This window comes from Lissotriton vulgaris, chromosome 6, assembly GCF_964263255.1.
Source record: "Lissotriton vulgaris chromosome 6, aLisVul1.2, whole genome shotgun sequence".
Taxonomy (NCBI): domain Eukaryota; kingdom Metazoa; phylum Chordata; class Amphibia; order Caudata; family Salamandridae; genus Lissotriton; species Lissotriton vulgaris.
In genome coordinates this window covers 1,694,699,184-1,694,720,324 of record NC_141694.1, presented here as the reverse complement: position 1 = coordinate 1,694,720,324, position 21,141 = coordinate 1,694,699,184, and the positions used below count along the sequence as shown (strand labels likewise).

Genomic DNA, 21,141 nt, shown 5'->3' with positions numbered 1-21,141 from the left:
TAAAAGTATACTTGTAATTGTATATTGTAAGATTTTAAATAATCAAACAATAAAGATATTTCATTCATGTGATCTCCCATGCATATTCTTGTTTCTGTGGGAACCCACAGTTTTCTCTGAGGAAGGCCTTGCTACTTGGACCAAAATATCAAGGTTGAGTCAAGGAATTCTCAAAGAAACTTATAGAAATTTAATGGTCTTGTTTTGGGCAAGTTCAGCCACAGCTGCAGTACATTTTCCCCATAGTTTGCAGTTCATTTTTTGTACCATGAAAAACAATTTTTTTGTAAAATCAAACTTAACAAACAAGCCTTTGCTAATGATCGCGAAGCACCCTTATGATGAACGTTTAAATACATATTTGTTAACAAGTTGCTTAATAGTAAGTAATATTGCTAATTCAGTTGTGTTACTACTGGGGATCTCACCTATTCTTGCTGTACTTTGCAGTTGCGGCCAGCACAGGTAAGAGTGGTGGGGTGGTGGGGTAGGGCAGGGCAAGGTGGCAGTCAGGGAAGTTGACATTCAACGAGATAAGTTAAATTTAATTAAAAAAAATATAAAACCACTTACCTTGCACTCGCTGCATCACCAATTAGGTGATGCGGCGAGCGCTTGGTAAGTGGTTCTATTATTTTTTTTTTACTTTAACTTATCCTGTTGTATGTCGACTTCCCCCACCCCTCCCCGCCCCGGATACCTATGCTGGCCGACACTGGTACTTTGAATCACTTTGTCGCGTATCTTTGCTATACTTTTGTATTTTAAATTATCCCTTTTTAGTATACGTTTATTTGTGCTTAGGCCTTGTTTTCTGTCATGTTTAATTTTCTTTTCTTTGTATATTTGACAAAAAAATGGATATAAATACGTCCAATGTATATGTCCAGTGGCACCTTGTGCGCTTTACAAATGCCATTTAAAAATTACTTGTCTTATGATGGAGTACTGATTTTCATACATGTTGTCTTATCACACTTTTGGAATTACTTCCTCAGCCTCCTTGATCAGTGGCCATTAGGGGTGCAGCTTGTGCTGTATACATTAGTAGGGAAACCCTATCTGAAAAATGAGTTATGACGTACCCTCTAACCACATACAGTCTTGTAACTTATAATGAATGGCATATTTAATGACATACTGATATAGTTCTACAGTGTCTGACTGGTACAATAAGAATATGACAAAAAGACATTTTTATCACAATATTTTGACAAATCCTTATTAGTTTTACTCTGCCACTCTGATCGACCAATTCTAACATGATTGTATAGCTAATCAGAAATACCAGCAGCACTCAACAATAAATGTCCTCACCCACGACAGTGCTCTGAGGTTCAATATTACCTCCTGCTATCAGTGGATCGAAATGTGTCGAAACTCTCACTGCAAAATGTCAGATAGCGGATTTTGAAAGAATGACAGGCACAAAAGGTAATTCTTATGAATTTGTAAAACCTAATGTGACATTTCTTAAGGAGGGATTAGGGAAATCTGTTTGGATCTGCTGGGAGGAGTTCAAGTAGGTTTAAATAAAGGACTCCAGTAAGAGCCATCTTCAACATATGCGGGTATGCTCTTCCTCATTTTATCTATACGATTCCCTTCCTGCATTAGTGTCTTTATTTATCAAATTAGCATCCATGTCCACTAACTAACATGTCGTATGTCCTAAATGATTTTATAGAGAAACATTTTTCATGCAAGGACTCTTGATCTCCCAAAACCCAATAGATTGCATTAATGAGATGAATTATGGATTTTAGGTGAGGCAAGTTCTGTCTCTCTTTCCATTCCACACATATTTGTGTACAGTTGTCTCAATTAGTTATCATTCACCATGGAACTGGCCATTTGGTGGCTGTCATAGCTCTGATTTTATGGGCAAAGTTGTAATGATGTTTGTCTGAGGGCTCGCTCATTTAGGTGAAGGTAGGAGGAAGCCACTGGTCAAATGTTGAATGAAGGTGTCTGCATTCTGGTGTCATGAGATGCCTTGTTGCATCAGCAGGATAACTCATAACTGTTGAAGCAGTGGAACCCAACTCATTTCCACCCCGGTATGAAATATTCTCATTGAGAAGAAAATCTCAAGTAGAGCAAGTAGCATGTGTGGAGACTTGGTCATCACTAGTAACTTGTACTCACCTTGTCCTTTTGATTCTTGTTGCAGCAATGTTGGTGGGCCTACAACCCTTCACAGACTACGCCCTCACCCTGACGGCTTGCACTCTGGCCGGCTGCACCGAGAGCTCCCGTGCATTGAACATCTCTACCACAGAAGAAGGTAATTTCAAAGGTCTTGACTTCCACATTTCAGTCATGAATAATAAAACAGGAGAAGAGCTAAAAGCTGCAAAGACATTTGCTGGAAAACCCCAACCTAATTTGATGACAAAGTGCATTGCCAGACTGTAATTGCTCCATTTTTGGGGGGCGCGCGAAAATGAATCAAACTCCATACCCTTTAATGACATGCATCTTTAATAGCTGTAATGCAGATTAATGGGCTTTTTAATTGCTGTTACATTGTTCATGCAAGAGCCTTGTCATTAATACGTAGCATCTGAAAGATTAATGAAAGCTTCCTCATTTTACTGTGGCTCTGAAGTAAATCCAGAGACAGACTGACTAAAAAGAATTGATTGTATGGCACAGTATGAAATTGAGAATCAAACAGTTGATTTCCACGGTCTCTTTCAACAGTTAAACACTAGAACAGGATACAATTATTTCAGTGTGATGGAAATGCTAAATGCCAGTTGGGACATGTATTAATCATTGAGCGGTCTGCTTGTCCCTTCACGTGGTGCTTGTACATTGCAAAATAAACATTGCAATAATACTGAAAGACACATGTTTGCAAGAAGACACAACTCTGCAAATGGTCCAGGCTGGTACTGCATGAACATGGTAGTCACGGGCTACGTCCAGGTTCAAGGCATGCTGCATTTCATTTGATAATAAAACGAGATTTAAGAGCGCAATCCAGAGCTTCCTTGGCATTTTGGCACATTCTCGCTTTCGGTCATTCAGTTTGGCAACCAGGATGCTGTGTTAGTAGGTGAGAAATACCTGAAACTAAAGATTCATATTAGAAGATGTATCTTTGCATATTAAACTCTCCGGCTTCTGAAAACATAAAACTTTGTAGCAGCAAATGATTGATTTACGGCTGGTCAAGTTATTCATCCTTTTTTTCGTGGTCCCATGAACAACTCGTCTTGAATGTTTTGCCACCTCTCTCGCACACACAATCAAACTTGAGCTATTTAGGGACATTTTCATTTGATACAATAGGCTACTCTGTACCTGTTGAACTGTACTTAGGAAAGGTTGATATAAAAAATTAAAACCAACAAAATTTTGAGTCTTTTCAAATGAGGATGCCATAGCATGAGAACGATAACCTGAGGTTTGACCCTTCACTTGATATTAAGTACAAGTAAAGTGTGTCACAATGTCCACCTGTTGTTAAAGGTGGCAACCACTTATTTTCCACTCACTCGCGATGATGTTGGCTTACATAGGATGCACTTAATCTGATGCCAAAAAACCTCTTCTAATTGTTCAACTAAGAGTTGCCAGGCATGAGAGTTCTCACAATGGTGAGAAGGCCTCATTCATGGAGTTGGTGTAGGGAAGCGCAGGAAGTCACCTAGCTGCGCTGCCCTACATCAAAGTGAAAGGGCTGGAATGCACCATATTTATCCAATATGGTGCATTCCTGTCCTTCACCCCCTGCTTGCTCCGTTTCTGCAGCCTAGCATCAACGCACGCACCCGGCACCAATGCAGGCACCCTTTGCCTGAGCTGTTGGCAGGATTATTTTTATGCAGGAAGAGGCACCTTCCTTCACAAAAACAATCCCGGGAGGCTTTTCCCTATTTCTATGTGTGCTGCAGAATGCACCAGAAATGGAAAGAGGAAAAAATGACGAGAAATAAAGTTATTTCTCCTTGTTATGCCTCCTCTAGGGAGGCATAAGGTTTTAGCACATCCCCAGGTTTACATGGTTTATTAAATCTGGGAAAGAATCAAATCTATGGGTGTTGCGTGGGAACACCGACCGCAACGGCCATGGAATGCCTCCCTAGTGCAGAGTATTGCAACGCCGTGATTTGAGCTGCATTGCCTTACTCCCTATCTATGAGGCCATTGTAAGCCACGCAAAGTGGCGCTGCGTGACCTTATAAATATGATTTATAATTTGTGCTGCCAGAGCATCACAAAAAAAGACTCTCCAGTGATGCAAGGGGCTCATAAATATGCACTGAGTGTCTAATTTGAAGTGAATACCTCCCATTTGTTTTGCTATTAGACGCCATGATGTCTGTTGCTGCCCCAAGTGGATGCAGGGAACTGTGCTATTGCATCTCTGGTTCAAACTGCATTATTACAGCAGGAATGTCCAGTATCATCTAACACACAGAGGGCCTGATTTAGAGCTCGGCCGACAGATTACTCGTCATAAACGTGACTGATATCCCATCTTCCATATAATGCAGTTGTAATACAGCAGATGGTATATGTGTCACATTTGTGATGGGTTAACCCATCTGCCGAACTCTAAAAAAGTCCCAGAGTATAATTTCATACCCAGCAACTTTTTAGAAGAGAATATGACCACTGGGGCCCTCCCTTGTAGATTTAAAGTCAATTTGGATCTCTTACCACTGCTTTTGTAGGTCTCGCTGGTGTTAGCAGCACATAGCGCTGCTCCAGCAAAAGACCTATTGTTGTGGGTTTGCCAGGAATGGAGGACAGGGGGTGGTTACGCGCTTTACCTTGGCGATTTCTTCTCGTGGACGTGCACGTGCACATCTCCTATCCTACATTCCCAGCAAGCCCGCCTCTCGCCTCTCTAAATCGCGTGCGCACACACACAGCCACACTCACGCATGCACACACACGTGCGCCCGCCCACACACACGCAGGCGCACACACACACGGTAGTAGTGAGCATGTTCAACCACTTAAACAGTTGCTGTGGGAATGCAGATATGGCTCTGCATCACTTTGGGACTCCAAGGACTGATGAAAGCAATTGAACAGTGCGCAATAATAACGAGGACCCGCAAAATCACCGAAAGGACACAGTGCATACAGGGATCACTTACGGGTGTTTTTTCCCAAAGGTAGCGCGGGTGCGTACAGCTGAATACCTAAACTAAGCATGCGCACAGTCGGGAATGAGCAGATACGGCAGGCACGAAAGGTGTGGCGCAGAAACTTCTCAAAAGCGTTGTATATGCTAAGAGCCATCAAGAGGGTACAAACTCCGCCGGTGGGAACTGTTGGAGACAAGCACACCTGGCGCGACTCGCGTAAATGCCAGAGACCATTGCGTATATGCTCCATTATCCCGCGGGCTACAAACGCAGGCGCCTTCCGCAGACCTAATCCACCCAACCAATACCTCACACCGATGGCGCAGTAGTACTCCGATAAGCCTCCTGTTCCTCTCACTTGCATACTCACCCGTTTTTTAGATCCACCTCCACAATCTTGCCATAACCTTTAAATAAGAGATAGACATCGTGCTCTCGGGCCTGGTAGCTGAGGTGTCCAATATAGACGCGAGACATTTCGCGACGATCCAGGTTGATAGCAAGCTCAGCCGGTCACTACCGGGTCTCACACACGGTCCGGTGATGGTCGTCTGACTACCGACGACCGACATTCAGCTGTTACCAGCGCGATGCCTAGCCAGGGTCCCCACCACTCCTCGCGCTTCGACGTCCGTCGAACGGCGTACGTGTGACGTCACTGGCAGAAATGCTACGTCGCAACGTCACGTTGAAGGTGTAGTCCAACGTCTGCAGTTGGTGAGACGCAAAAATACCTGAGTACGATCGTATGATAGAGATGCCCATGTTGGGAGCCATTCTTCTGCCCAAACTGGCGTTAACTAGTACTTATTGACTCATGTAATGTTGTATGGATGTATGCACTCAGTACTAGAAAATGAAGGCGCTAAAAGGAAACTCCGGGACAACTTAACGAAATGGAAATACTGAGGCTGTAATATTCCTTCACCGTACGCACTAGTGAGTGGGCATAATCTTTTAGGTCGAAGCCTACCTGACAGTTGTTGTCTTGCTAACCATTTCTTTTGGGCATTCAGAAAGCATCCCATTGCCGACCATTGGCTTTTAGGTTTGTGTTTTTTTTGCAGATTTATATAGCGCGCACTCGACCCGAAGGTACTGGAGCGCTTTACATGAGCACCAGTTACGTTACACAAGGACACACATTCATTTAAATTGGGGTAGGCACATGTTAATAACTCCAGACGCATTAAATTAGTTGAAGAGAGTTCTTTAATTGAATAAGCCAACACTAGCTCCTACACAGGTTGGAGCGTAAACACTTCCAGTTAGTTTAGCGATCAGCTGTCAACTGTCATCCTGACTGTTAACAGCTGGTGACCTCACCTGTGGTATGGTGTCCGCACAGGGACACTATCAAGCATATACTGAACGGTGTCCTGGAAGGGACACATGCCTACGATCATTACACATCTCCCTTCCTAAGGAAGAGAAAGAGAGAGAGAGGAGAAGAGGAACAAAGGGTGAACTTTTCGCAAATGTAGTCTTTTAGTTTTGCAAGTGGTCCCAACAACCTTCCTGCTCTGCTTCTACTAATAGATTGGGATGTGTCGCAAACAGGCGTAGGTGGCAACATGTGTCTAACTCTCTCTGCACTGATCTGATTTGGTGAAATGTTCTCTGGCGCGGAGATGTGTCGTGAGTTGTTGCTTCCTGTCGGGGTTGATGGTGCAGGCCAATCAAAGAATCGTAGTCTGAAGAACAGAGTTGAGCTGCGTTGCATCTTGGGTGTCTCAGGAGGGTCTCTTGTAAACTTCGTGGGCAAGGTGGCTTCCAGGTTTTCAACGGGATGTCTATAGGCAGAGAGGGCAGAGAAGTGCCATACCTTACTGTCGCTTAAGAGAGCGGAATTACAGTACACTTCACGTACTGTCAGTGAAGCGGTGTATCTATCCTGACTCTTCCCTATGTGGCCACTCTTCTTTACCTTGACAACGTCTACTGCCTTGAGTTCCACATGTTTGCACCCATGCTTGTTTGACATTGGACTGCCTCTTTACTGAGTGTCCCCAGGTGGCCTTTCCTAGACTCCTTTACGATTCTTGGCCATACAAGGGTTGCTGTGTTACTTTAGGTTGTTTCATGGTCCTACGCTTACTTTAAGCTGCCCCTGCAGCACTGCCAATGGCCGTTACTCTCACAATGCTGCCCCTGGGTAATGCTCCCTCACTCTGTTACCAGAGTGCTGCAGATGAGGGTGCTTCTATGTTAGGCTGTTCAGGATAACTTCACTCAATGCTACACAGTTCCACACCACATAATTCAACAAACTGCATAATTCACATCAAAAACATAGTTACACAATACATACATCCAATCCACACCACAGAATTTCACATCATGCAACAAAATTCAACAGCACACCACATAATTAAACTCCACCACATGCCACTCCACAACACGCCACTCCACAACACATAATAACCATCCACATAAGTGCATTCATGACTCACACTCCACATAATTCCGGTACACTCAATACTACAAAATTGCTATCCACATAAGTCTACTGTGCACCATGCCACATATTTCACTCCACACCATTCCATGCCACACAGTTCCACAACTAATAATTCTAATCCAACCCACATAATTCCGCACCACGTGCATCCACTCCAAAAACAAAACACATGGTAAAAAGACATTGTCATTTAAAATGGCAATAGCTCCAACTCTCACAAATGCGTGACCTATTGCAATGCAAATGCATGCAATAGGTCTCGCATTAGGTCTTGCATTAACAAGACTTTGAGCTACTGGCATTATAAATGACAAACCTTTTATCTATGTGTTGGTTTTCAAAATGCACCACCACCACGTCCACCACCACCACGTCCACCACCACCATGTCCACCACATCCACCACCACATCCACCACCACCACGTCCATCACCACCATGTCCACCACCACCATGTCCACCACCACCATGTCCACCACCAACAACACCACATCCACCACCACGTTCCAACACCACCACGTCCACCACCACCACCTCCACCACCACTACGTCCACCACCACTGCGTCCACCACCACTGCGTCCACCACCACTGTGTTCACCACCACTGCGTCCACCACCAACACCACATCCACCATGTCCACCACAACCATGTCCACCACCACCATGTCCATCACCACGTCCACCACGAGGCCTCTACCACAGCCACCACCACCACGTCTACCTCCACCACCACCACATCCACTACCACCACCACGTCACTCTATCTATTGCCCTCATTCTATCTATCTGTCACCCTCACTCTATCTGTCGCCCTCATTCTATCTATTGCCCTCCCTCTATTTATCTATCTATCGCCCTCACTCTATCTATCTATCTATCTATCTATCCATCTATCTATCTATCTATCTATCTATCTATCTATCTATCTATCTATCTATCTATCTATCTATCTATCTATCTATCGTCCTCACTCTAACTATCGACCTCACTTTATCTATCTATTGACCTCACTCTATCTATCTATCTATCTATCACCATCCCTCTATATATCTATTGCCCTCACTCTAACTATCTATTGCCCTCACTCTATCTGTCTATCGTACTCACACTATCTATCGCCATCACTCTATCTATCTATCTATCTATCGCCCTCACTCTATCTATTGGTCTATCTATCGCCCTCTCTCTATCTATCTATCTATCTATCTATCTATCTATCTATCTATCTATCTATCTATCTATCTATCTATCTATCTATCTATCTATCTATCTATCTATCTATCTATCTATCTATCTATCTATCTATCTATCTATCACCCTCACTCTATCTATCTATCTATCTATCACCCTCACTCTATCTATCTATTGCCCTCACTCTATCTATCTATTGCCCTCACTCTTTCTGTCTATCGCACTCACACTATCTATCGCCATCTTTCTATCTATCTATCTATCGATCGCCATCACTCTATCTATTGGTCTATCTATTGCCCTCACTCTATCTATTGCCCTCACTCTATCTATTGCCCTCCGTCTATCTATCTATCGCCCTCCCTCTATCTATCTATCGCCCTCCCTCTATCTAACTATCGCCCTACCTCTATATCTATCGCCCTCCCTCTATCTATCGCCCTCCCTCTATCTATCGCCCTCCCTCAATCTATCGCCTTCCCTCTATCTATTGCCCTCCCTCTATCTATTGACCTCCCTCTATCTATCTATCGCATCACCACAGCATCACTCAGCACCACTACAGCATCACTCAGGGGCACCACAACATCACTATGCGCTACCACAGCATCACTGAACGCCACAGGATCACTCAGCTCCACCCCAGCATCAATCTGTGCAACTATTCAACATTAACTGGTTCAAATATGTTCTCTCAATGTTTCAAGCTTTATTACAAATGTCACAAAGAGATGTTAATATTTCACTTCTGTTCTTGGATTTTCGTCACAATAAAATACACTGAACATAATCTCATTATAAATTACAATAACTTTTAAGTATTAATTATTTTAAAAAATTAAAAGCAATTGTTATTTGTAATACCAATACATCTAAGTCACGTAAATATAACACATATTGCATTACAAATGCTATAGGTGTCACATTTGCGAAAGTTAAAACTATTGGCATTGTAAATGGCAAAGCTATTAATTTTGCTATTTTCAAAACCAACACATAAATATAACATTTGTCATTTACAATACCAATAGCTCAAACTTCCCTAATGCGAGACCTATTGCATTGCAAATGCTTGTTTAATTTTGATCCTGGAACCTCTATTTTTTAAGCAGGAGTTGACACCAGAGCAAGATGGCTTTTTCACATTTGCAAATTCTGTTCACAATGCACCATCCATTCCACTATTTCATAAGAGATTTTTAAAAGTAATCGGGAGAATGTATTTCTCCCATTGACTTCTTTTGAAGCCTGAATTGGCTCTATTGGCATGTATGGGACTTACAAGTGTGGTGCTGCAGCACCAGATATCAGAAATGCAAATAATTGTTTTCCATGCTTGTTAGGCACAGGTAGAAAACACTATGGAAGGCAGAGAAAGCATGACAAATATTTTGCGCTTCCCTGAAGTAGCAGATTACTTTTAGGGCATGCTCCGAGTCACACATGACCAGTCCCTGTCAGCTGAAGCACACAGAGGAATCGTGTTTTTGCATTCATGAATCGGGAGACTAGCCTTGAAATCGGTAGTCTCCAGCCTGAATGGGAGGGCTGACGCATATAGTGTACTTTTAAAGTATGAGACAAACTTTCTGAAGCCGTCATTTTGTATAATTTTAGACGCCCTCTCATGGGACCATCTTGAGCTCAAGAAAAGTGGCAAAGTCTTATTGTGGAAGTTTCAACATATTTTTGCTGGTACTGTACTCCCTTTGTTTAGTAGCTCGTTAGACTTGCATCTTTTGGAACCAGATGCCTGGATATATCCTAAGGCTTCAACTGCACTCACCTAGACTCCTTGGAGCCCTACTCTGACACACCACCCTGGTTGGTCTAAGTGGACATTCTTCTTCCAATAACATTTTCTTAATTTGAGTTTATAAAACTTCACCAGGCTAAATTGATGAGGGGAGCTTAGCCCAAATTTCCTCTTTTGTGGAACGTTATAAAAATGTTCATTACATTTTTACATTCCTTTTGATATGAATTAAGCACATTACCTGAGGTTTCGATGGGATGTTTTGAGACTTATCGATATTTGTCATTTCATGACGTTTTTCATGTTATATTTTTATTTTTAAGATAAAATATGCGTGAACCTTGCAAATTCCTTGTTTTGTGCTGCATTGTTGCCTTGTTGGTTAACACATTTAATTCATCTCAGGCCAATATATCTAATGTCTACCAAGGCTATTCTATTTGAAAATGGTTTTCCTCTGATGGAACTCTTGATTGGGCATTGTGGGGTCTCAGTCACAACTCAATAAAGACTGTGATATTTTCCTCTGACAAAATCTTACCGCCATTTTTATGTAGTTCATCCAGCCTGTGTTATCCTACCTTCCACTCTGTGATATCCTTTTTTTTCTAGAAAAGGGTGCCCAAGACATGGAATTGATTTGCTAGTCTTAAACATAAGTATTGAAAGTATGATTCACAATTAATATGTGTCTCATTGTGGGGTTGAAATACTTGCCTAAATGCCTTTATTTGGCTACGAATTGTACTTTGGAGGACCTCCCAAAAAGTGGCATGTCATGAGAATCATGTTGGTCATCTTAAGTCTTGTATCTCATTACCTGAGGATCAAAGTGAGTCATGTGCAGTGGTTTGCGGATAGGGTGACCAATTCCAAAGGTGAACGTAGCAGACTGCTATCTAACTCACATAAGTAGGAACAAGCCCAGCACCACAATTGGCTTGACGCAGAACACACTGGTCTCCATCAGTCTGGATAGGTGTCAGGCCAGCTGGCTGCTGGACAATCAATGTAGTATCAGGGCCATATAACAAAAAGAAGGTGTATGAATTGAAGGTACTCACAATGGGAAGTCACCACTCCCCTGCAATTGTAATAATAGTTTTCTTGGACAGCCTCCTCCCTATTCTCTGGTGAGGGCAGAGCAGGCGTTGTAACTGTGCATCTAGAATCCTTTTATTTGATAGGGTGTCTGCAAACAAAAGGCACACAAACGCTGGCAAAAACTAAAAAACAGGGGTATCTTGAAACCAAAGCCAAAAGAAGTATGACTGGCATAGCTAATGGGATGGTTCTGATCTTTTGAGTGGTTGCGGCTTCATTTGAAACTGGCATATTGAACCTTAAAATGCAACAACAACGCTTGTAATCAGTTGTTTTAATTAGGGGTGGGTGTAACTTGCAGACTTTGACTTTGTGTAATTCCACAGAGTTATATAAAACTCTGTGGGATTCAGCGGAGTTCCACCAATGGGCAGAAATAGGCACTTCACATTACTTGCACTTTATTTAGCGGCTGTAGCGTGTTCTGCACTAAAAAACAGTAGATTTTCTACTTGATTGGCAGCCTTCTGACTGCTAATGTTCGTGACTGCCTGCAGCTGCACGCCCTAGGAAAATCTAACTGGAAGTCCTCCTAGTGCCTGAAAATGTAGGTAAGGGACACCAAATCTCACTTGCCAACTTACATCGCTCAAGAAAAATGTTTGCCACGCGGTAATTGGCAAAATTTGACTGGAATGCCACATTACAAGAGTAATGTTGGGTTGTCAAAACTCGGCAAATTCATCATGTGGGATGGAATATTATGCCCACCCCAAATTTTAATGACCCAATCTCAATACCATTGATGATCTGAAGGAGGATGAGTACCCAAAGCACCACTACTCACATACTGCTGGTACTGGAATATTTTCAACAAAAATGAAAAAAATTGCTCAAGCTGGAGGAGAAAATCACACTTTATGAATATCCATAGTTTGGTACAATATTCAACACTTTGAGGAGCTCCAGCAAGTGGTGGCAAATGAAGAAAAAACAAACCTGTTCTCTCAACATTATCATGGCTATCATCTTGTCAGTGCAGCATTTAAAACCCACTCTTCTTAGTGATGCTGAATATTTATCAGGAGACTGTGTGGGGTTAAAATGCAAACCTGTCTTAAGATCAACTACTAGTAGGCCAGGGCCCCATATACAGTGTCATAGGGAGTGACTCGCCTGCAAACTGAGGATGTGATAAAAAAATGTGCAAGGGTGACATGTTTCCTCTATGTAACCCAACGGTGAGGCCGTTGTGAGACCACTCAACATGCCTCTAGAAAGTAAAGCATAAGCTATTCCCCATATCAGGTAGCAATTCGTAACACATTAGCATGTCCTTCTAAGATTTGTTTGTGAATATTGGGTACTAACTATGATGCTTACCAATGGAAAGTCAGATTTTGTTTGACTGTGTGCCTATGGCTGGCACTCTGACTGTGATACTTCTAAGAAAATCCCTCTCTTTGCAATTTCACCCCTATTTTGTTGGACTGATGCTGCTGGTTTTTTTATTCTATGCACTGGGACTCTACTGTACCCAGGGCCTGTAAATTAAACCCATTAATGTACTGCAACACCCATAGCACCATTTAATACAGTGAAAGTGCACCACATGGGCCCAGCACCTCTACATTAAATTCTACAAGTGGGCCTTCAGCGCTGATTGTGCCACCCAGTTAAGTAGCCCTTTAAAAATATCTCAGGATTGCCATTGAAGCCTGTTTGTGCAGTTTTAAACTGCTCTTTTGACTTGGTAATGTAACCCTTTTGCGAGGCCCGAACCTTTATTTTTACTACATATATGTCTACTCTAAGGCAGGCCCTGTACAACCCAGAGGGCACAGTGTAATTTACTTGAAAAGTTTGAACCTGTACTTTTAAGTTTTACATATGCTAGTAGTGAAAAACTAAAACATTCTTTTTTCACTACTGCAAGGCCTACCTTTCCCAAAGGACAACATTGGTGTTATCTTATGACATTTTATAAGTGTGATTTCTAAATGGGACTAGGTGGCCAGTTATTTTTTGGTGTCCCTGGAATCCTAATTTAAAATCCTAACTCCTAAGTCAGATTTTAAATTACAATTCTGAATATTACACTTTTAGAAAGCTGGCATTTTCCTGCCTTAGCCATTTAATGCTTGTATCCTGTCTCAGATCACTTGACTGGGTGTACATGGCAGTTGGGCTTAGTGTAATCCTCCTAGACACCCACACACAATAGGGAGTTTACGTGTGCTTAGATGGGCCATCACTGGCAGGTTAAGAGGGAGGTGATGGGCACAGCCCTACTTACACCTGAATAGGCTGTGTCGACACAAAGGGCTGCATACCCCGGGTAGTTAATTTGGAGCCAGGACAGGGAAGGCAGGATTCCTGGGGTCCTCAAATGGAAACTTCTAAAAGCTTCTCCCCCACTTCAGTGGCCTAACTGGGTATACATACCGGACTTCAGACACCACCACTGCAGTACACTTCTGGATCTGTGGATACTCTGCCCAGAAGAAGGACTGCTGAGGTGCTAAAGGACTGTCTTGTTGCGAGACTCCTACCTTGCTGTGCTGACCTACTGCATGATGCCATCCTGTCTGGGTGAGAAGGACCTGCATCTCTTGAACCCTGAACCCCAGAATTGAAGCCAAGAGGCTAGTTGACTGGCCTCCTGACTTGATCCCCAGGGACAGAGGGCTCCAATTACCTTGCTCCTTCACCTGGACTCTGCTGTCTGTGAGTCTACCACACCAAGTGGTGCCACCCCAGTCTGAGACCCTTTGAAGTGGGTCTTAGGTGCTCTAAGGAGCCATCAGAACTGATGCAGATCCTCTGCTGTGAGGCACAACCCCAAGCATAACTGATGCATCACTGCTGCTCTGTGGATTGGAACTGCCACAAAAATCTGCATTGCATTGGAACCACCACTTTTCGGCACATCCTCGGCGCGGGCCCCGGATCTCTTGCCAACAGCAGCCTCCATGACGACACCAGACTGTGCCTCATAGCTCCTCAGAACTGACGCACCACCCTGACTGTGCAACGCATCCTTGAAGCTGGACTTCACAACCCATGCCCTCATCAATGGGATCTTTGACAACAATGCAGCAGAACCTCACACCACAGCCTCGCCGCATTGCTTCTTCCTCGTGACACATCATCAACGCGGATCCTCGCAATGCTCTGCAAATCAGAATTTAAGGTACTAACTTTTGCCCTGTAGTAAACCCACGCTTCATCATGGTCAGCCTGAACTTGTGACTTTGTCTCGGTCTGCTGTGACCCGATATCCACAGTTGGCTTTTTACGTCATTTGGAGCAATTTTTACTAAAATTCAGGAAAATTGAATTTCTCTAGTTCAACTAATTGGATTTATGTTGTTTTGATCTGATTTTATTTATTAACCCCTTGCCTGCTTATTATGGAACCATGTTTCATGAGCCAGGGGCGGCATGTGCTTATGATGGCGTGGTTCTGTCATGCGGCTGCTGCTCTGCCCACGCAGCATTAATTCCCTGCCTGTGCGGATGAATTAATGAGCGGGCTGGGCCTTGATGGAACCACGCCGTCATGAGCACACGCCGCCCGTGACTCATGACGGGCACAGCAGTGCCGCGCTCACCCCCCACCCCGCCCGCACCAGTGCCGAGATTCGCGCTGCGGCCAAGGGGTTAAAAATCACTTTATTTTTCTAACCCTGTTGCAGCCTCCTTTTGTGTTATGTTTTCACTGTGTTACTGGTGCTGTTGCCCAAAAACGTTACATATTGTTACGCCTTACTGCTCTGTGCCAAGCTACCTGAGGGTTGAGCACAGGTTAATTTAGGGATTGCTTGTGACTTCACCATGAGAAGAATTGTGGTTGCTGCGTAAGAAGGTTTGACCAGCTCAACCTGTAAACCAATTACTTACAAAATATTAAATGTAATATTGTTATCTCTGGCTAGGAAATGCCTACAAATGTCATTCTTGTTCTTTTTGAAATAAATATTACAAGCCCAATTCACTGGTGTTGCCAGATTTGTAATACATATTTCAGAACATATATTTTTATAATGTTACAATTTCCCTGCATAAAGACTCAGAATCTCATTGTATGAGCTCCAACTATCATTTGGCAGCTGAATAGCCCCCTTGTTGACGTGTGAAAGCTGCTCCCTAAGCAGGGCAAAGGCTTGGATGAGATGAGGGTTTCTGTTCTTCTGGCAGGATAACCATCTGGCCTGTATTCAGCAACTTGATTATCTTCAAAGAAGCCTACCCTGTCACCAGTAAATGTTAGCTGCCACCTGGGCAGGGCCCTTCTTCGCTCCCCCTGCCAGGCAGCCACCAGTCCCAGTGGGAGAGGAACTGCCTTCAGAACTGGTTTAAAGTGACCACAGAAGGTGTGATTGTTCATTTTCCTGGCCACACCTCTGAGGTGGGCATACAGGCTCTGCACGAGAGAAGAAGGGTTGACTGATGCCAGTGGGAGATGGGTCATAGCCAATATCTCTGTAGAAAGTAGGTCCATAACAATAGTTGGGTACTACGGCCCAAATCAAGATGACCCCTCAATTTAGAAAATGATCTTCTCTAATTTGTTGGGGTTTCCCGGTATGTTAATATTTGCAGGGGACTTTAATATAGTGCTGTACCCTATACTTGATAAATCCCCAAGCAGTAGGGCAAATCTCCCCTCTAAGTCTAGAGCGTTTCTAAAACCCATGATGAGACAAAACGCGCTGGTTGACATCTGGAGGGAGAGGGCGGGTACCCAAGTGGGGGTGTCTTTTTATAACAAAAAATACAGCCACAAATCCAGGATCGATTACATTTCAATAAGTACCGATCTTAGAGGTAATATCCAAAACATAGGTTATTCGACCCCTCACTTATCAGATCATGCGGCAATTTGGATTGACTTAAAATTTGCAGTGGATGTTCTTTTAGATTAGGTTGAAACTGGCTATTTGTCTCAGGAGATGACATTTTTTTTAAATAATAACATTGGCTCAGCTGACTCTATGGTGGTCTGGGACACTTTTAAAGCGTTTTTGAGGGGTCTAGTCACAAATAGGATGTTGTATAAAACCAGTATGGGAGGAAATCTCATCTATTGAGAGACAAATAAAGGAGACGGAAAATATGATTATTAAAGAAACAGATCAAGACAAAATTCAGCCATTTACCCCTGGCATGCTGATGACGGCCGGGAGCCGTCATGGCACATAGTGCTTGTGTGCTGATGATGGCTCCCAGACGTCATGACCGCACCCGCGATGCAAGGGGTTAATAACAAATTTGGACTCGTTGAAAGTCAATTTAGAAAGTATAGTTCAAGATAGAGTATTTAGAAGATGGGAGGTGAACAATCATGCCAATTTTGAGTACAGTGAGGGGGCAGGGAGGCTACTACCCTGGAAGGCCAAAACAGACAGGCGCGTAATTTGATTAAACAAATAGATGACGCAAATATTAAAACTAATAGCGAAGACGAGATTGGAGATGCTTTTTGCACCTTTTTTAAGGATTTGTATGAGGAGGATAATGGTGTAGAGATAACATCAGCTGCAGAATGGTTAAAACCAATTAATTTGCCAGCGTTGGATCTAATCCAACGAGAGAAACTAGAGGAGGAAATTTCTTATCAGGAAGTTAGGAAGGCTATTCCAGCCTGCAAAGCAGGTAAGGCGGCAGGGCCAGGTGGCCTTCCGTCCAAGGTGTATAAATCCCTGGGCGAGGTGATAATACCTTTTATGACTATGGTTTTTAACAAAATCTTGATAGAAGGGTGTTGTAAATAGGATGGTGATAGATAACAGGATACTTCTAGTTGATTACATGTAGATTTATTGTAGGACACAGCCGCGTACACCTCTCGCCAGCTGACCAGATCCATCAACTGACACACACGGAACTCCAGGGGATAAGTTAGAACACTCACAGGCATTCAGGGAGACTAAGGAGGTGGAAACACTAAGGAAGGGCTAATGACTACAGTCAGCCATATTACAAGAAGAATCAATATACAACACATCTTCCTCCTTCAGAAAAGAAATGAAACAAACATAAAAATCGAGTTTAAAGTATGGGAAACAGCAACAGTAACAATAAAGACAGAAAGGAGGTCTAAGACAACATGACAACTTGAACTAATTTTAGTTCAGGAAGCCAAAAGAGCAATTTGGGGCAAAGAGTGTAAAAGTGAAATGTGAGGTGAGACACAACACTCAAACAACTAATAGGCATCACCACTACCTACCCACTTTAGACTGACAAAACAAGAAAAGATAGTCAACTCTCCCCAGACCGTCTTTGACCAGCAAAAGAGTAAGAGAAAGTCAACTCCATCAAATCTGTTACAGTCCATCAACATCTTACGCTCAGAGTTGAAGATAGACAGTTCAACATACGCCTTCATGCTTTACAAATACCACAGTCTTAGATACAATCTGAAGATTAAAAAAAAAAAATATGTATTACAAGAAGAATCAATATACAACAAAGGGCTTAAACCACCGACCTCGTGGGGAGAGGCAAATATTATCCTGATTTTAAAGCCTGGAAAACCAGCTTTGAAGTGTGGGTAGTACAGACCTATTTCACTCCTCAATTCAGATTATAAGGTTTTTACAAAGATTCTGGCTGACAGGCTGGGTGCAGTTGCAGGTGATCTACTGCATATTGACCAGAAGGGTTTCATTAAAGGCAGGAATCTTTTCGATCTTACGCACGATCTAATAGGTGCAATAGACTTCACCTCAAATTCTTTCCCTTCTGTTGGCAGTATTGACACTATATGCAACAAAAGCCTTTAATAGGGTTAATTGGAATTACCTAGCCGCCATATTGGAGAAACTGAATTTTGTCCAAAAAATCCATCAAACTATTAACCTCATTTATAGCGACCCCTCGGCAAAGCTGTTGGTTAATGGTAAATTGACTAAATCCTTTGATATCAAGAGAGGTACTAGACAGGGCTGCCCCCTCTCTCCTCTCCTCTTTGATTTGTACATCAAGCCGTTTGCTCGGCGTCTCAGGGAGGAGACAGCTATTCTACCTTTTAAGAGCGAGACATGGGAGAGGAAGGTAGCCCTGTACGCAGACAACATTCTTATCCTTTTGTCAGACCTAGAGGCCTCTTCTCCTCAAGTAATCAGGTTAGCCAAAGAATTTGGTCGAGTCTCAGGTTAGAGATTAATGCAGATAAAACTGACATCATGACCTGGAACCTGCCAAGGGGAGAAAACAAGACCAAGGATGAGATGAGGTACCTGGGAGTCAAAATTGTACCTAATTTAGATAAAATTGCTGAAGTAAATCTCCTGAACACCTTAAAGGAAAGTCAAAAATTAATGAGATCTTGGGCTCACCTTCCTGTAACTATTCTAGGTAGAGCCAATTTGATCAAAATGACAATTCTTCCTAAGGTAACATTCCTTTTTAGCACCATACCGCTACATTTTGATAAATCAATAATTGACATATTTCAGCAAGCAATCAACTCTTTTGTCTGGGCGTATAAAGCAACCTGGAAAAAACTAAGACGCAGAAGGGAAAAGGGCGGTCTTGCGCTACCAGACATCCAGTATTAGGCATGGGTTTTTCAACTGACCTACTCGAGAATGTTGCTGAAATCTCCAGATCTTTCAGCAAGAGGGAACATGTTTAAAGTCATGTTAGATCAGGCCGGCCTTCCGTATGAAGGCTTTTTTTTTAAATATGGGTACAAAAAGTTTTTTAGGAAAGTTAGGCTGAATGTTTTAAGGGGTGCTGCGCAATTATGGGCCAGACTTAGAGCAGTGACTGGTATTGAATATCATTCAAGGTTAGCCCCACTGTGGGACAGCCCGGGGTCACCAGGTGGCCTAAAAGATGCGTTGGCTTTGCCCTTAAAAACAGCAGGGCTACTAACATGGGGCGACTTAACTGAAGAGGGCTCTCTTCTATCTTGGGCAACTCTCAACGAGAAATTGGTTGATGGCATGTCCAGATTTAAATATTTACAATTAAAAAAGTGGTCGCAGAATCAAAAATCATAAATAAATCAGGGAAATGCCCTAGAAGAACATCTGGTAAAAAAGTTGCCGGCCAGAAAGAAGGTGTCATCTTTTTATTGGGCAATTGAGGAGGCCGTAGATGGGGATTTTAGACTGGCAGGAGAACTATGGGAGGAAGCGATTCCGGAGGTAGATTGGGCTGAGCTTTGGCAAACTTCCCATGGGACTTTGGGGCATATTACCAAGCAATAGCGAAAATTATTGCTATTGCTTGGTTAGAGACAAACATTTATCGCCGACCTGCGGCGATTTTTATCGCAGATAAACCTTGGTATTACCAAGGTTTATCGCAAATGCGATAAAAATCGGCCTTAATGCTTAGTGCGAATATCTCCAAAAGTTGGTAATAGGAGATAGCGATGTTAGCGACTGTTTCCAGTCACTAACATCTTGGCACGCCCACTTTGCATGTCATTAGTGATAAATATCACTGACATGCAAAGTGGGGTCCAAGATGGTCGCTATCTCCTACTAGCTGTCGCTAACTGGTGTTAGCGACAGCTAGGTAATAGGGATATAATTTTATCTCCGCTTTCTTGGCTTTTAAAGCCAAAAAAGTGGAGACAAACCCCCTTGATAATAATCCCCTTTGTTTGCAACTGTGAAACCAGCATGGCTTAGAAGAAATCACAATTTCACCACTCATAGGGCCTATTTATCCCCGGCGAGACTTTCTAAGATGTCTTGAGGCCCAGCGGAAAAGTGTAACAAATGCAACATGGAATGAGCCCCGGACACACATATGTTTTGGTCTTGCCCTGCAGTCTTGGAGTATTGGGAAAAAATGGGGGCTACCTTAAAATCCATTCTAGGCTACCCACTATGTATCACACTTAGCCTTATAATTTTCGGTATCCAAATGGAAATAACTGGTCCTAACAGAGGTTTTTTGTTTTATGCTATACTGTTGGCCAGGCGAGAAATATGCAAGAGATGGGTCGAGCCCTCGCCTCTCACACACTCTGAATGGCTTTCCTCACTGTTTAAAACTTCTAAATTGGATTTAGACAGATTAAAATGCTGCAAGAAGAGGGTTATTTGGGACTGCCTGTTAAATTGGGCGTAAGTTTAGATAAACATACAGTTAATGCTTTCATAGCACTTTTTACCATTCTTTCTTTCTTTCGTTTTGTCCTATGATTAAGCCTCTTGGCATTTGGCAGGCAGAGCTCAGTAAATGGGCCAGTAGCGAGAGTGCTATTAGATTCCAACAGGCACGACGCTCGAGCAATGAGAAAGCACTAGAAATGGCGATGGCATGGGAGATGCTGGTGCAGGCGCTGCTTGTTCAACAGATGGAGGAAGGTGAATAGGGAGCTGAGTTAATGAAGGAGACCCTGTATGCGACAGATCGGGTGGCGCATGGATTGCGGATGGGCTCTGAGAAATGGCTTGTATTCTGCACATCATGTAACACACACCAGTGGCGGGGGAGGGGGGAAAGTTAGTAGTTGTTAGTCAATGGTTAGATCTATACAGTGTGAAGAGTGAGAAGCATGAGTGGTTGACAGTGCCTATATTGAGTTGTAGAACTGATGCAGTAGTT

At 43.0% G+C, this 21,141-nt stretch overlaps 1 protein-coding gene across 1 annotated transcript in view; it reads left to right on the top strand.

The window, feature by feature from the left end:
• The window catches only part of USH2A (usherin), a 2,319,650-nt gene that overhangs the window by 623,029 nt on the left and 1,675,480 nt on the right, over nt 1-21,141 (top strand). The window contains exon 18 of the mRNA XM_086925936.1: nt 2,174-2,287. Coding sequence (XP_086782062.1) covers nt 2,174-2,287 — 114 coding nt within the window. The remainder of the gene's footprint in view (nt 1-2,173; nt 2,288-21,141) is intronic.